At 33.9% G+C, this 18,014-nt stretch overlaps 1 protein-coding gene and 1 non-coding gene across 2 annotated transcripts in view; one reads left to right on the top strand and one right to left on the bottom strand.

Moving 5' to 3' along the window:
* Positions 1-1,485: 1,485 nt before the first annotated feature.
* The window catches only part of LOC129741783 (neuronal acetylcholine receptor subunit alpha-7-like), a 64,288-nt gene continuing 47,759 nt past the window's right edge, over positions 1,486-18,014 (top strand). The window contains exons 1-2 of the mRNA XM_055733567.1: positions 1,486-1,497; positions 14,349-14,393. Coding sequence (XP_055589542.1) covers positions 1,486-1,497; positions 14,349-14,393 — 57 coding nt within the window. The remainder of the gene's footprint in view (positions 1,498-14,348; positions 14,394-18,014) is intronic.
* Trnan-guu (transfer RNA asparagine (anticodon GUU)) lies at positions 3,295-3,368 on the bottom strand. The gene has a single exon. It is a non-coding gene; the product is annotated as a tRNA-Asn (tRNA).

Consider the following 18,014-nt stretch of genomic DNA (forward strand, 5'->3'; position numbering starts at 1 on the left):
GATGTGTTTTTTTACTTTCCTATTTGATTTGTATACAGCCCGTCATTATAAATGACGCCTAGATGTGACACGGATTGATATTTTATCAATCAAATCAAAACCAATTGAAAGATTTGCAAAAATACTTCCATATTTAGTTCATGTTAATGTAGGTAGCATTCGATTATTCATTCAAGGAACATTAGAACATGTTCAAACGTTCAACTTTTTCTGTTAAAAAAAATTAAAAATTATGTTTTCTTCTAGAAATTGTTACTTTGGCCCAAATACACAACTTAAACGAATTTAGAAATGAAAATGGGAACTTTTTATTTTAAATAATTCTGAAAAAACCATCGTACTTTTTGCTTACATACCATTTTAAGTACGTACTTAACATGAAAAGTGTTTTTGTGTTACATGGCTGCATAAAAGGGACTTTTGATCCGCTTCGTTTTTGAAAAGCGAGACTTTAGAACTGATATTCAACTGGACGCTAAATTTTGAGTATAGGTACCCTTAAAGTGTTAAAAACAATATTCCCTTCTGTCAACTTACACGGTGGGGCAAGGGCAAACGTCGAACTTTTAAGAAATTCTTCTTCAAAATGATTCAATATGTTGGAAAGACCAGAAGGGGTATTCCGAATGTTGAAACTGAAGCGGATTTTAAAAAATTCTTAAATGTCTTTGTAAATGAAAGTCATTCCCTTTGAACAGTATTCGTTAAAAGTGGAGTAACAAACATAAATTTATATTGCAGGAATACTGCAGATATATCAGTGAAACTTGATAGAACAATAAACAGGAATTCGTATTAAATCCATTTTAAAGCCATTACTCTGACGCATCGTACATAAGATTTGCATTGACACTTGCCCCAATATACGGGACAAATGTAAACTTAGAAATTTGTTTTTGCCAACATTTTTCAATATTTGACTTTCAAAGAGAAAATAAAAAAAACGCTGAGAACTTATTTAGTGATGCAACTGATATTTTGTTAAATATTTATATGTTTACCGTAGTAAATTTATTTAAAGAAAAGAAATTGGCACTGTATTTAATACATAACTAATTTAATATATTTTTCATAACCATGATAAGTGCTGTTTGGGTATCGAGCCTGTTAAATTTGCCTACCTTCTTCAAGCAGTGGGGGACAAAATTGAAAAAGATAATAGAGCTCCCATGTAAATTTAAGATAAAGAGCTTTTCAAAGAAGGGACCATATTTAAAAAGGTTTTTTTGGGTACAGAGTACAAATTTCAGATCTTGAAAAACGAGTTTAGAGATCAAGTTTCAGTTAATAATATATATCATCTTTGAATTGCAATTCAGAACTGCAGCTGCAGCTCTCATTTCAAAGTTGTTGGTTCTGAAGTATGATGAGGTTTGATTTAGAAAAATGCTCTCTAAAATCTAAATTCGAATAAATTTTTCCAAATTACATTTGTTTTCGGAAGGTGTAGCAAAGCACAACGGGTCAGCTAGTAAATCTATAACGATGACTATTTCGGTACGGAATTCAAATTGCAAGAGATCGCAGGCAATTCTGATTGCTAGTTAGTTCGATTTTATAATTAAACCAAAGTCAGTTCGTTTTTACAATTCAGCTGAAAATGACAAAAATCATATAGAATTTGAGTTCATTATGCACGTTTTGTCTTTAGAAAAGCTAATTTTAAAACAAACTTTCCACAGGAATTAATTTTTGATGAAATGTGATAACTTGTATCTTCTTATAAAGAAATTGCAGGGAATTCCATATGTATTGGAGTGTTGTTCAACATAATTAATATTGTAGTTTTTTCAAGAATCGGATTTCAGACTTAAATCTCCAACTGGGATCGAGTTTGCATAAATCCGATTTTAACTGCAATATTTTGATCCTTCAAATTCAAATTTGGATCTATTTTTAGCCTTTTTTTTTGAAATTTAAGGCTTTCTTAAAAAAAACTAATTGTAAGTTCAAATGAAATAAGCAAAATTACCCACAGATTACCCGGATTAACCCGAATTTGTCCGGGTAATAAATTTAAAAAGTTGGAAAAGGTTTGGCCAGGCCCAGATGCCAAAATTTTGTTGAAAAATATTTCGGTTTTGTTTTGATTCATTCACATCGTTTTTTTTTTTGGGAAATCAAACTAAAACTTCAAGTTACATCAATTTAATTTTGAACTTTCCTACCCAAAAATAAAATTCTTCAAGCTAGATCGATAAAAATAAACATGAACGGTTTTTGGGAGCCCGAAAAACAATTCAAAATCTGGTTATGTTTTTCGACAAAAAATAATGATTCAAATGTTTAACTTGATGATGAACACGAATTTTTAAAATGTTTCAAATAAAATAGTCCGGATTTGCCCGACCCGGATACGTGCAGCAGAATTTCTGGCAATCATAAGCTAATTTTACCAGATTTCGATGAAAATTTTAAGATATCTACCATCAATGAAAGTAATTTTACTATTTTGATACAAAAGGATTCTTTATTCACTACCTTATCATTGTTTAAAAGATTTATGATGTATTTTCAAAAGTTTCAATTAAGACGAAAAACAATTTATGTAAAAGATCTAAAAAATGAATAATAGAAATTTCCAATCGAAACTGAAACGCGTTGCGCTAATCCAGGCATCAACCAAATCCACTAAAATTTTACATTGATATTTGGTGACCCAAGAGGCCTCAAAAAACATATTCGAGCAAAAAGTCATATTTCGCAGTTGTTTTAGATTTTTATTGCTATGTAACGTATTTTTCTTTTTACAAATGTGAATGTTTTTCATGTTTGAAAGTGATCTTTTCATAACCGATTTCTTAAGTGTTGAAAGAGTGTTGATTATTGCCTTGATATATTTCAACTTTTCAATGCTGTTTCCTCATAAGAAGATTTTACTAGTTAGATTGGCATTTTTTAAATATGTCTTTATTTTAACCAAACCATCATTACATTTATATTAAATTATAACATTAAATAAAGTGTGAATGAATTGTTCGGAGCCGAATAGTGGACTAATAACTAAAAATTAGTTATTCGATTTAAATTTGCTGAGCAAAATTAAGTATTCAAATGTAGGAGAACATCCCATGTCAAAATAATAATAATAATAATATATGTTGCCTTAAACTAAAAACTACCCTAAAACTAAACTAACTGTATGAAATTTTTATTGACCATTTTTGACTATTAAAATCTATTTATATACTTTTGCTCAAAACAACTACTTTTGTTTGTTAAATCTTATATTTAAACAATAACCCTCATCATTTGCTAGTTCAAAAATCCGTGAAGATATAGAAAAAACAATAGCGCCCCCGGGTGGACTCGAACCACCAACCTTTCGGTTAACAGCCGAACGCGCTAACCGATTGCGCCACGAAGGCTTGCCATTGCGGAAGTTTTTGCATTGTTTAAATCCAATCTGAGACATTTTGAGCTTATCTGGATTTTAATGTTTAGATTATCTTTAATTTATGATCTCTGAATTCTTCTTGCTTACTTTAGCAGCAGAAAATCACTCAGGCAAAACTTGTGGTTATATTTGCGAACCGAGAAAACCCAATCCAAACCATCATCGTTCAAGCAGCCAGCCAGAGCACAACGGGCATGAAGTTCAAATAGAAACCGAATTGTGATTCCCCGGTGTCTCATTTCAGCTCTTCTTTAAATGGTGAAGTTTGATTAAAATTTATACTTCCAGTTGGCAACGAAACGGGGAAGATCATTCCACCCACGCGCACACAAATTAAGGGTGCAAGCGAAAACGAAAAATCTTTTCAACCGATTCCTTCCGCCGACCTCTCATTGGAACTGCTTTTCAAACATACCGAAAATTTTGCCCGGTTCCGGAATTGTGCTCCAGCAGCTGTTCGAGACCACCGAATCAGCCAGGCGAGGGGAACGAGCCGAAAAAAAAATCTCGGCAAACACGTCTTTCCGTCCCGGGTGTCTCGTACTGAATGGTTCTTCTGGTGGATGGCTCGGCACATGCCGGAATCGAGAATGGGTTTAAATGAAGTGTCTGGAGAGCCGTCTCCTCTTGCCTTACATCCATAGACACAACGCAGGGATTGCTCGGCTATTTCTGGTGCCACCTCTGTTTTACTTACCACATAGCTAGTAAGTACACTTTCGGAAAGCTTCCGTTTAAATCCAGCGGAAATTCTTTCACGAGTATGTTCCGACCGACATACATAATTCACGCAGAATGGGGAGCGCTATTTGCAGCGATTGGTTTGTTCTAGGAATGCGAGCTGGCTTTGGCGCTGGATATGCTCAACCAAAATGGAGCATCCGGTTTCGAGGCGTTTAGCAAGCTTAGGTTCCGACCAATTTTTATGTTCGGATTAAATTTGAGTTTTCAGGTCTCGGACTTTTCCGTTGGGAATAAATAACAGAAACAGCTCGCCTGACAAAGAGAAATTTCAAACCAGAATTGTGAGAATTTTTTTCGCTGATGATAGAAAATATCAAAAGATCATAAGAAGCCGTTTTGGGTTAGTTCTGAATAAAGGGTGCCCACGAAGAAATTGCCACACACAACATTTATTCGCAAAATTCGAGTTTTCAACCGAATGCCATCAAATTTTCAGAGATTGAAAAATAACCATAAAACTTCATTTTACCACCTCGTATTCTGTTTACAGTCCATACGTAAATGCTCTTACCTTGGCCTTAATCCTGGCCATAAGATTCTGCACAACCTGTGAATCAACCGTTTTTGCATATAAACCTATACTTTCATCAGTTCTTTTACTGTATTCACTATCTTAGGTCGTTTAAGAAGGTTCTGCTTCATAATCGCCCAGTACTTCTCGATGTGGCGGAGCCCCGGAGTGTTGGGGGTTGAACATTTCTGGCACGAAATTGACCTTATTGTGCGCATACCACTTCAGCTTGTTCTTGGAGTAGTGGCATGAGGTCAAATCCGGCCAGAAGATTGTAAGGGCGTTGTGGGCCTCCAGGAGAGGAAGCAGCCGCTTCCGGAGGCACTCTTACATAAACACTTGTCCGTTCATAGTGTCCTGGGTCACGAAAGGTGCACTCCACTTCCCGCACGTGTAGATGGCTTGTCAAACCAGGAATTTATTCGCAAGTTTGGGCATCTTCTGAATGCGGACATGCTCCGGAATGCTGAACTTATCATTGGCCGTGAAAAACAGGTTTTCGGGGAGCTGTTTGAAGTCGGCCTTCACATATGTTTCGACGTCCATGATGCAACATTCAACTTTCGTCAGCATGTTGAGGTACAACTTCCTGGCACGGGTTTTGGTGGACTTGTTCTGCTTCTCGTCGCGATTAGGAACCTTTTGAACCTTGAACGTTCGAAGCCCTGCCTACCCAGACAACCATTTGGTGGGTATATCAAATTTGCAAACCAAATATACGTGCAAATATACGTGTAAACATATCGTATATAATGCAGCAAAACCAGTATTTACGTATAATTTTGGAGGCCATATGGGTACATTAGCACACATATCCTTGATTTAGATTGTTTTGTCGTAATAAAATCATGCAATGTATTTAAATACGATAAAGAATATGCATGGGACGCACATTGTAGGTGAATATATACGTATTAAAAACATGCAATGCATTTCAATACGATAAAGGATATGCATGAGCCGCACATCGGAGATGCAGATATACGAAAATAAGTTTATATAACATTCATACGATATAATCTGTAAAATAATATACGACTTCTGGTTGTCTGGGTAAGTTTTGGCCTACTGGACAAATTTTGGCTTAGGCGCATCTTCTAAGCTACATCCCGAACGGAGGCATTCGGGATTCGGTTGAAGGCCCCAACTACGCGGTTTTGATTTTTGGTGTTGTACGGAATACTTTTTCCTTCATTTTTGGGCTTCCGATCTGTGATCAATCGTTTCTCGGGCCGCTCAATCACTCGCGACATCGTGGAATTCGCGATTCCCAACGTTTAAGTGATGAAACGATGCGAGAGATCCTTGTTGTAGTGATGAATGCTGAAGATTTTATCACGCACGGGCTGTTCTTTCGACTCCATTTCCGCAAGTTTTGATCACAGAACTTAAAAACTTTCAGGATGTAAACAATGCACTATAAACTAAATCCAACGAAATTATCATTGAATTCTACCCAACGGTTAAAAAGTTCGAGCAATTTCATAGTGTGGCAATTTCATCGTAGACGTCTTTATTTCAAAAATCGTTAACTAATATAAAAGAGAATGAGGATACTTGATCCTTGGGTGAATTAACTCATTAAGTATATTTAGAATCAAGAATGTCTCACAAAGATCAATGTGAAAGAAAAATGTGCCAAATAAAACATAACAACAATGCTGTTACCTAGAAAAAGTTTAAAAATTTATTTTTAAAGTAATTACAAAAATTAGCAAAATGTCACTTTAAGATTTTTTTTATCACTTTGAAATATTTCCAACCTGAATATTATAAATATAATCAAATTATTTATTCCAGTAACAAACGTAGGAATATAACATACAATTCAAAATCACTTCCATCTGTACCGTTGAGCCGTCAACACGTACGCCGGAGCATCGTATCGTTGCTGTGTACCTGCAGGAACATTTTACATTATTTATTTTTTCCTTACCTGTATTTCAATCAGTACTTTTCAGTGCTAAAATTATTTTCATTTTCTTTTATTCATATTTTCTCTTTTCTTTCCAGCATGGGGAAGTCTTCGGCCGGCTCAAGGGCCGGAAGAAAACGGATTGCTGAACCTAATCCAGGGCCATCTGCCAAAACAGTTGAAATTTCCAATTTATTCGATGTCCTTCATTAGATCGGTGATGAGGAAATATTCATATTTAATTCTGATAAGAGTATTAAGAAACCTTCTTCTTCTTCTTATACTCTTAAAAACGAAAAGATTCCACCAATAACGGTCACGATTCCTGACTTCAATGCCTTTCGAAAAGAAATCGTCACTTCCGTCAAGGATGTGAAGATTTCTTTTCAGATCGGTCGAAGGGGAACTGCTCGTATATTGGCGGAATCTTTTAATGATTTTCAAAAAATTTTAAATTATTTGAATAATAAAAAACACCAATTTTTTACGTACGACACTAGAGGTGATCGTCCTTTTAAAGTTGTACTTCGTGGTCTCACCGGCGATCAGACACCGGATGAAATCACAACTGAATTAAATTCTTTGTTAGGTTTTTCTCCGATTCAAGTAATTCAAATGAGGAAAAGAACCAACACGAATAATACCAGTAGTGTTGGTTTTGCTCCTGAACTTTATTTGATCCATTTTAAAAAGGATCAGGTTAATAATTTGAAAATTTTGGAAAAGGCTCGTCTTATGTTTCATTGTCGAGTAAAATTTGAAACTTTTCGTAAATCCCATACCAATTTTTTTCAAAATATTACGCAATGTCGTCGTTGTCAAGCTTTTTGTCATGGCACTAAAAATTGTAGAATGAATGCCAGATGCATGTTTTGCGGCTCATTCGATCATGAAAAATCTAAATGCCTTTTTGGTGGTGATAAGCCAAAAACAGAATTTTTTAAGTGTGCGAATTGCGCAGGTAATCATTCCTCGAATTCTCTAGATTGTCCCGTTAGGGCAAAAATTGTTGCTTCTAGGAAAAACCCCAAAGTTTCCAGAAAAGTTTCTTCTCCTCCTTCCTCTTTTTCGTCTACACACGTCAGACCGGCAAACAACCTGCCTGTTTGCAGTCAGCCTCGGCCTACATTGGAATCACGGCTGGGTAATACCCGAAGTGATTTTAATGTTACCTGGGCTGATTCTGCGCCACAGACTCGTTGTTTATCGTTCTCAGAGGTGGTTGAAAATGGGTTGCCCTCTTCAGGTTTAACTAATAAAAATGGGAAAAAACCAAGTCTCAACGTTCATGCGAAGGCTTGGGAAAATCCCCGAAATTCAAATACTTTTTCTTCTCCTTCCTCTTCTGATTCTAACAATTTTGTTGATTTGGGTGAGATTACTGAGGAAAAATTAAAATTTTTGCATCAAAATTTAATGGAAATGATGCAACTTATGTTGAAAGCAAATTCAATGTTTGAAGCTTTCCAAACTTCTTTTAATTATGCTAACAAAATTATTATGACTTTACGATTCCCTCATGGATCCAAATAGATGTTTAAATATTATGAATTGGAACGCTAGATCTTTGCTGGCTAACCAAGACGAGTTCTTTTTATTTTTGAAAACTCAAAACATACATATTGCTGCCATTACTGAAACTTTTTTAAAGCCAGACAATAACTTGAAAAGCGATGCTTTCTTTAAAATTTTACGAAATGATCGACTTGATCGAAAAGGTGGGGGTGTAGCTATTGTTTTCAATAGTCGTCTCAAATTTAGACTTCTTCCTTCTTTCAATACAAAAGTCTTAGAAACAATTGGAATTGAATTAGAAACTTCTATGGGGAAAATTATAATTGTTGCCGCATATTTGCCTTTTCAATGTAGCGGTGAACAGAAAAATTTTTTGAAGGGAGATTTACAAAAACTCGCCAGAAATAAATCTAAATTTTTTTATTATTGGTGACTTTAATGCAAAACACCGATCTTGGAATAATATTTCATCAAATTCTAATGGGAATATTTTGTTTAATGACTGCTCTGCAGGTTATTATACTGTTGAATATCCTAATGGGCATACTTGTTTCTCTTCGATTAGAAATCCTTCCACAATTGATTTGGTTCTAACGGATTTAGGCGAGCATTGTAGTCAATTAGTTACTCATGCGGACCTTGATTCAGACCACCTTCCAGTAACATTTTCTTTATCCCAAAGTCCCATTGAAAACCCTTTAAAATCAACTTTTAATTTTCAAAAGGCTAACTGGGAGCGATATATGAATTTTATTGAACATAATTTAGATGTAAACGTTCCATTGAATTCAATAGAAGATATTGATTTGGCTGTAGAAAATTTGACAACTTCAATAGTCAATGCTAGAGTCGCTTCAATACCTAAAGTTAAACATAAATTTAATCAACCTTTAATTGATGATGATCTTCAGTTTTTGATACGACTGAAAAACATTCGTCGACGCCAATTTCAACGAACTAGGGATCCTTATTTGAAATTTATTTATTGCGACCTTCAAAAAGAGATCAAACGTCGTTTAAATTTCATTCGTAATGAAAATTTTGCTAAAGCAGTAGAGGACATAAAACCCTACTCAAAGCCATTTTGGAAATTAACTAAAATTCTAAAAAAGCCCCAGAAGCCAATTCCTACTTTGAAAGATGGGGATAAACTTCTTTTAACTAATTCAGAAAAAGCTCAAAAAGTAGCCCAACAATTTGAGTCTGCTCATGATTTTAATTTAAACGTTGTAAGTCCAATAGATGCTCAAATTTCCCTAGAATTTGATGATATTCTTTCTAAGCAAATTGTGTTTGAAAGTTCTTGTGAGACAAACATTGATGAACTTAAATTGATTTTCAAAAAATTTAAAAATATGAAAGCCCCGGGGGAAGATGGGATTTTCTATATTCTTATTGAAAAGTTGCCTGAAAGCACTTTAAATTTTTTAGTTAAAATCTTCAATAAATGTTTTCAATTGGCTTATTTTCCCAATAAATGGAAAAATGCCAAAGTAACTCCAATTTTGAAACCTGGAAAAAGTGCTTCAGAGCCTTCAAGTTATCGACCAATTATTTTGCTTCCTTCTTTAAGTAAACTATTTGAGAGAGTTATTTTGAATAGAATGATGATTCACATTAATCAGAATTCTATTTTCCCTGATGAACAATTTGGTTTTCGTCATGGACATTCTACTACACATCAACTTTTGAGTGTAACTAATATGATTAACGCTAGTAAATCTGAAGGTTATTCAACTGGTGTTGCTCTTCTTGATATTGAAAAAGCTTTTGACAGTGTTTGGCACAAAGGTTTAGTAGCTAAATTAGCTCGATTTGATTTTCCTGTATATCTCACCAAAATTATTCAAAATTATTTGACTAGCCGAACTTTGCAAGTAAGCTATCAAAATTCATACTCTGAAAGGATACCCATTAGAGCTGGTGTCCCTCAGGGTAGTATACTTGGGCCTATTTTATACAATATTTTTACTTCTGATCTTCCTGATGTCCCAGAAGGAAAAGGTAGAAGATTATTTGCTGACGATACTTTGCTTTCAGCCAAAGGTCGAAATTTACGGGTGGTACGCAGTAGATTGCAACAAAATTTAAATTCATTTTTGAATTACTTGAAAATGTGGAAAATTTCTCCTAACGCTTCCAAAACTCAACTTATTTTATTTCCCCATAAGCCAAGAGCAAATTTTTTAAAACCTAATGAAAATCATTCCATAACTTTTAATGGGGTTTCATTAGAATGGTCTGATCACGTGAAGTACTTGGGACTCACACTTGATCGGAATCTTTCTTTTAAGAATCACATTGAAGATATTCAATCTAAATGTAATAAATACACTAAATCTCTTTATTCTCTCATCAACAGGAAATCCCGACTTTGCCTGAAGAATAAGATGCTTATTTACAAGCAAGTCTTCCGACCAGCGATAATGTATGCAGTTCCGATTTGGTCTAGCTGCTGCGCGACGAGGAAGAAAGCCATCCAGAGGATTCAGAACAAGGTTCTGAAAATGATTTTGCGGCTTCCACCTTGGCACAGCACCGAAGATCTTCATCGGATTGCAGGCATTGAATCTATCGAAGAGATGGCCAACAAAATCATCTCCAACTTCAGAGGCAAATCGATGCAGTCTCCCATCGCAGAGATTCGCTCTCTCTACAATTAGTTTAATTTTAGGATAGCTTTAGTTTTTAGTTTAAAATATTTTTTTTTCACTACAGGATGTTCTCCTTTATAAAAATGCTTGATTGTGCTCAGCCAATTTAAGTCGAATAAATAAATTTTAGTGATTATTAAACTATAGGGCTCTGAAAGTTCATTATTGAACTGAACACCTAATTTAATGTATTAATGTAATATAAATGTAATGATGAATTGGTACTAATAAAGATATATTAAAAAAATACAATTCAAAATTCCATATTTTCCAAGCAACAGTAAACTCTCAATGTTTCAAGAAAAACTAAATCCCAGAATGTATATAATGGGTTCAATTAAACCTTAGCCAAATGGTTTGAGTAGTTTCTGTACTCAGTTATATTCGCAGTATACTGTAAGAAAAATGTTCATAGATGCGGAATTGATTCAATGATGTTTAACTGGCATTAAAAGTTACATTTCGTGTAAAGCAATATCCTATTTTGGTGTATGATTCTTAATGCCGATTTTAAAAATATTTTCAAACCCTTGATTTTCATTATAAGCGCTGCATTTTAAGGGTCCCGATCTCTGATCTGGAAAATTTTTCAAATTTGTCGGTGTTACTATTGAAGGTGGCTTGAACGTTGGATGTTCGAAATAGATTATGTAATCGATAATATCTATTTCGAACATCCAACTCACAGTATTAGCAAAATATTTTGAAAATTTTTCAATTTGCTATCAATCTGTATACTTTTTTTTTTATAAAATTCCAACTATCTGTAATCTGTTTATACAGATTCTTGGTTTAAAAATTCCAAAAAAAATCTGTATGATTACAGAAAAATCTGTATATGTGGTAACGCTGCACACATCTTGACGGTTTGGAGGTTTGATTACGAATAAAGATACAGGCCCGGCAGGTGGTTGGCTGCTGCTCGTTGATTGCCCGACGACTCTAACCTCTTTTTTAGCCCTCCTTCCAACTTTAAGATGGATTGATTCTACAAAAACTGAGGCAAATGCAGGGTTGCCAACATTTTTTTTTTAAACCAGTGAACTGGTGAATTAAAAATCAGGCAAAATTAGGCTACGTATGTAACGGAAATTTCGCTCAAAGTGATGACCTTATTTTTTTGTTGTTGGTTGGTGTTAAGTACATTTTCACTCCAATATGTTCTGTGGGTCTACTTGGCTGAATAATTATTCTCAATCAAAGCAATGCAAAGATTCTTTTTAATTTTCTTTTTCAAATAACAATCATAAAGAATCTTTTGATTGCTTTTATTCAGCCACATTTTCACTTTTTAACTTAAGCAATGGTACCCAATCCAGTTCTTTACTACCCATTTTTCATCACATTCGCAAAAAATCATCCAAAATCAGGGATATTTTCAAAAATTAGGGAAATTAAATGGCTTATCAGGTTGTCAAGCAGAGCCTCGAAAAATCAGGCAATCCCTGAAAAATCAAAAATCCACCGTGGGTGCACGGATTCACCGCAGTTTTACCAAACTATGAACACCTATGCATTCTATATTTTTCGTATTTTTTTTTTTTGGAGGAATGTTTAAAATCACCTCCACAGTCATTAAAAAATTAATTGAAATTTACAATTTTTAATCATTTTCATAAGATATTCCGGCATTTGTGTATATACCTGGGTAGTTGGTCTTTATAAAATAAATAGTTACATTAAAAAGTCGAATTTCCAATTACACTAGACACTAACTTGCTGCCGCACCTCTACTTATTTTATCTTATAATCTCACTTTTTTTCACCTTATTTCCTACCACATCGGAACAATGCAAACATTATTTTCGAAACTGGAGTAACGTTTTGCGTCAAAAAACAACCGCAAGCTTTTACTCCTTCCAATCCTGACATAAATGACATTCATTTTAAAGGGTCATAAATAAATATTATTATTATTGTTACTACTTCTTCAATTTTACATCGCCACCATCTGTCGTAAATATGCCCGTTTACTTTCTTCTTTGCAACTTTTTCGAGTATCTTCCAATATTCACCTCTTCAGTTTATTCTCAGCACTTTTTTATTACTAAAATCCTAGGAGTACTAAACGAAAGCATTCGAAAGATTCGTTCTTATTCAACCATGGTTTAAGAAAAAATCAGATACCATTATTTCGATGATTACTCATTATCTTCTTCAGTAAGCGTTTTGATTTTTTTCCCAGGAGTACACAATTAAAGCTTTTCTATGTTCCGCCAAATGCAAACTATTGTATAAAGTTCCGATTAGGCAATTTACTCTCAACAAAAAAATTTTTTTTTGTTATTCATAAGTTTTACAAGTTTTTGATTATTTCTATGTACAAATGTAAGTTTGAGTTCATTTGTTGAATGTTTTTTACCTTGAAATTTAAATTTTTAACTCATATGTTGCACTACATTATGAAATGGAGCTTGACAAATAGAAACTTAAACTTTAACAAATATTATAACAAATAAAATATTTTTAAACTACATTCAGTTTTGCTAATAACTTTAAAAGCAATATCTTGGCCCACAAAGTTTAATAGATTGATATCTTACCCGAACACGTGAAACTATATCCCTTTTCACATTGTTGAAGCATGAATATATATTTCATTCGAAACGTACTTGAGAAAAATCACTCGATATGTATAACTGGAAGTGATAACGAGCATAATTGGAGAATTTATATTTCATTTAAATTAAACCTCTTGGGAGGTTTCCTCAAATATAAAAATGAAACAGATTCGAAGCACTCCAACAATATGCTGAAATCTCGCGTGAGCATTCATTACGTCGTATGAAACTTTTTAAGAATGGCCAGAAAACTGCTGCAAAAGTTGTCAAAACAACTTTAAAATTTGTATTTCACATATAGAATATGTTGCTCAGGCTGCGAATATTCTAAATGGAAAAATGTCGCGACTAGTTTATGTAATTTTTTATATTTTTTTTGTAATAAAACTGTTTGTTTACATTTTGTTTCTTGCGACGTAATTGCATCGCAAAATTTCAGAATATCTTTTCCAAAGTAATAAGAACAAGCATACATCGTTTTGTGCAATTAAATCATATACAAGACAAGTTTCATATTTTATATGAAACTTAGTTGAAAAAAGCGGAACATTTCGAGCAAATTGCGGAACGGTGGGACATTCTCAATAAAAGTGGAATATGTCCCGATTTTGCGGGATGGATGGCTACCCTAAATACTTTAGAGTATTCTCAATAAATATTGATCATTGCTTTGCACGAAATAACTAATATTTATCCAATAACTAAATAATACCTATTAAATTATTACCTGATGAAAATAACTCAATACCAATAGATATGATGAAAATAAGAAAATGGGATCCCCATTCTCCCTTTCGAATGTGATTTCTCAAGTTCAAATCAATTTTCTTTTTGCAAAAAAATTAAAGATTTTGAAGTTTGGTTATATGATGCGCTTAACAATGATTTTTAAAATTGTATGAGTGTTTGCTTTAAACTAAAAGTTAATCCTTTGGCATACGACCCAACCTACTCGATATGTTAATCTTATTGCTATCAAACCAATGATTACAGCATTTTTCTGCATCATTTTTTCTCATTTTCGTTTTTTCTCCCTTCTTTCTCTTTACAGGATGAAAAGAATCAACTACTCGTCACAAACATATGGTTGAAACTAGTAAGTATATCGTTCCATACATCTTGAGACTAGAGAATGCTTCTGTATTCCGGGTTCTACTCGATGGGTTTGTGTCGACTGGCTCACTACTTGGCTGCTGTACGGACTTGGAATACGAAACAACATCATCTCGTAGGAAGGAAAAAAGTGGAAACAAAATCTAACAGGTCGAACCTTTCGGTGACATGTCATACCATATTATGACGGAGGGAGAGCAGCTTCTGTGAGCTTCGAGCTTTGGGAAGTGACCTGGGCCCTGGCAGGCACGCTGTGGAAAGATGTGTCTCCCGAAATGTTCCGACAAATAACGAAATGTTTGCTTCCAGCCAAGTAGGGGAAGTCAGTTTGACCTCTTACCCGGGCGAAGGAGACACCCGGAAGTGAATTGGCTCGAAGAGGAAAAAAAAATGACGCTGGCAATATCAGCCACTTATGGCCACTGCTGGCTGATGGTGGCATCGTTCTTTCCGGGACTCCGACATGGCACATGGCCCAACAGCTCAACGAGGAAATTGACCCGACCAACGACAGTCGTCCCGGTCAAGAACCAAAAAAATAAAGGATCGGTACACATTTGTTTCGTCCTGGCAGCTTCTAGCGACAAAAACGGAAAATTCTCCCTTTTTGAAACAGATTCGACGAGACTTATCTGGATGGTCGTTACGAATTACATCATCAAAAACTTGGTCCGATGACGAGACAACAGACGTGGGTTAACGAAAACAAAAAAAAAAAACTTAGGAAATTCTGGGTCGGGACATTTCACCACTTTATGTCTCAGTTCGAGTCTTATCCAATAACGGGAAAATAGGTCACCGATGTTTTGAACTAGTGCGGTCATGTCAGATGTTGATTGGGAGATTCGGGAGCACTGCTCTCCGCAGCCAGGGTGCAGATGATTCGATTAGGGTTCAGATCGAATTGACATTGGGGGCTAGCGTTTCATTTGAACTACAGGAATTCGAAATTTATTTTATCAATAATTTTGTTGTGAGATAGCGTGAAAAAGATTTCCGTTATCTTAAGATCCGCTTACTGTAACACGCTAAATTTGAGGATTGGGCCATACAAAAGATATATAGATTATAATATCAAAAATATTGCGGTTTAAATGCCTATATATCCGAACTAGGTTTTCTTAAATGTCTAAACATTTATTCTTAAATGAGATAACTATTCTCAATTTTCTTTAAAATTATTTAAAAAAAAAGTGTGGATATTTTCGGACTGTTTTTACCCCTGGAATTATACACATTTTAAGCCTTCATTAACCGAAGATGTCGGAAAAGACGAAAAATATAGACAAAACAAGCGCATCTGCTGAATAAAAAACTGTGCAATGAATTATGGAAAATTAAATTGCCGATAATTTTTTATTTTGCCTTCTACTTTTCGACTTATATAAGGCCGGAACAAATTAGAAATCCTTCTTTTGTCGATTGGAGATAAAATATCACAAAAGAGACCATGAAAAATACTAATTGTCAAAAATTGGTACAAATCTGATAAAAGCTTGAATGCATTCCATATTGTAGAAAAACGATGAAGCTAGGTATTTTAGAAACTATTTAAAAAAATTGAAAATCAAAAGGAGCTACGATGCCCATTTTCAACAGTGTGGCAATCTCTTTTCCAACTTTTTGAGTTTTCGAAGAATTTATCAAGTTTATACTTTAAACTTTATTTTTGGAAAAACCCAAGGGGGTGGGGGTGTTACAAAAGAAGAATTAGATATCTGTCCCGGCTGAATTGACAGCTCGATCACGTAAAACACCAGATCAAAGAAATAAAATATGTGCATAAGACTAAGTCGATTTGGGGTCATTTTTTATTTCTCAAACCTTCAAATTTCAGAAATGAGATTGGCTGGCGGGCCAAATAAAAAAATAGTAACAGATTTTTGAAAACATTTGCCTAAGTCACATCGAGTTAAGATTAAGTTTGCAGGTTACCCGGTTTTATCGAGAATGTTTTTTAGTAACTTCTATAAATATTACCATGAAAGGTTTTGTGGAAGCCTTAAATACGATTTAAAATCTGCTGATCACTTTATGTTTTTTTTTGCTATTAATTTGAATTGATATTGCCTGAAGTATTGGTCGACAATTTTGAAATCAAATGCCAAAATTTTGGCAGGTTTTAAGATTAAAATTATCCGGATTTTCCGGCCCGTATACGTGCTGAAAAAATTCTGGAAACCTTCGTATAGATTCATCTTTATAAGACGATTTTGCTACTTGCATATTTTTACAAATTTTGCTCCATTTGAAAAATGTTATAAATGTTTCGCAATATGAAATTAGTTTTGCCTCCCAACTGATGTACGTCAATCTTTTCAAGGCATTTAAAATCTCATTGGTTTACAACGGACATAAAGTCAATTTTATGGATCCAAATATAAAAAGACCAACCATTTTTCAAAATTTTCAAGTTCACCGTTTTCCTTAGAAAAATTCGATAGACAAATTTAAAAAAAAAAGCAGAATGCGAAATAAAGCAAGCACAAGCTTTTAACATTTAAAAAATAATTTTTTCAACGAACTCTAGTAATATCACAAATAATATTGATTTTTTCAAAGTATGGAGCTTAACCTCAACTCAATCCAACTCTTTCCAAATTTTTCAATATCTCGATATGACAAATGTATTTGGAAGGGCTTCTATAAACAGAATAAAAACGAATTTGAGTCTTTTTTTAATTGCACATTTTTCAAGTCAAAATTTTGCTAAAAAAATCGTTCTTCTGAAAAATTTGTCAGAACAAAACCGGATAACTTCCCAACTGTTAATTCTGTCTAGTTTTTCATTTTTGATGTTCATAAATACAGAGCAAGATGCCAATTAATATGTTTATATATTTGGATTTGTTTTAATTTTCATAAATATACCCTTTTCTGTTAAAGCTTAGGAAACAATAACAAATTGGAAAAAAATACAGAGCAAACTTTCGACATTTTACATAATTGGCAAAAGTTATTTAGTTTGGATGGATGTACAAAGTTGTTGAAGTGGAATTCATGTTACGAATGGTTGAAGTTGTTGTAAAAGTATAAATTGAATTATGATTTTGATATGCTTCGGTGATTTTTTACGATTGTTAAACGATTTTGATACGATCTTACTACCTTTCAGAAGCTATCCAAACTTCTCATTAATAAAACTAGAGTCCCCTTGAATGCTCTTCATACAAATGATATGTGGTCACCAAAACCGAAGCAGAAAACATTGAAAAATTTGTGATGAAATTTACAGAAAATGTGTCAAATACCGTACAATTTTGATAATTTAAAAATTGTAATCGTAATTGTTTTTTTTAAACAGTGACGGTAGCCTTTTTTGTAAAATTATATGAGACCCGCAGAGCCGAAGGGTTATAAGTGCAAAAATGATCGATTTTTAGGAAATAATACCAAACGATTTTTTAGATTTTCAAAATATTCCGCATACTTTTACGTTCGAAAGAAAAATGTTTTAAAATTTTTCAAAAATGTATGGAAAATGGCCAAACCTAACAAATTTATAGCGTGTTTTCTCGAAATTAAAATATGTACATCTATTGCTCGATTTTTTAATTTTTTTAAGAGAACCAAAAAAAAAAACTGTTAAAAACTATGTCATCAT

This window comes from Uranotaenia lowii, chromosome 2 (assembly GCF_029784155.1).
Source record: "Uranotaenia lowii strain MFRU-FL chromosome 2, ASM2978415v1, whole genome shotgun sequence".
NCBI classification, from domain to species: Eukaryota; Metazoa; Arthropoda; class Insecta; order Diptera; family Culicidae; genus Uranotaenia; species Uranotaenia lowii.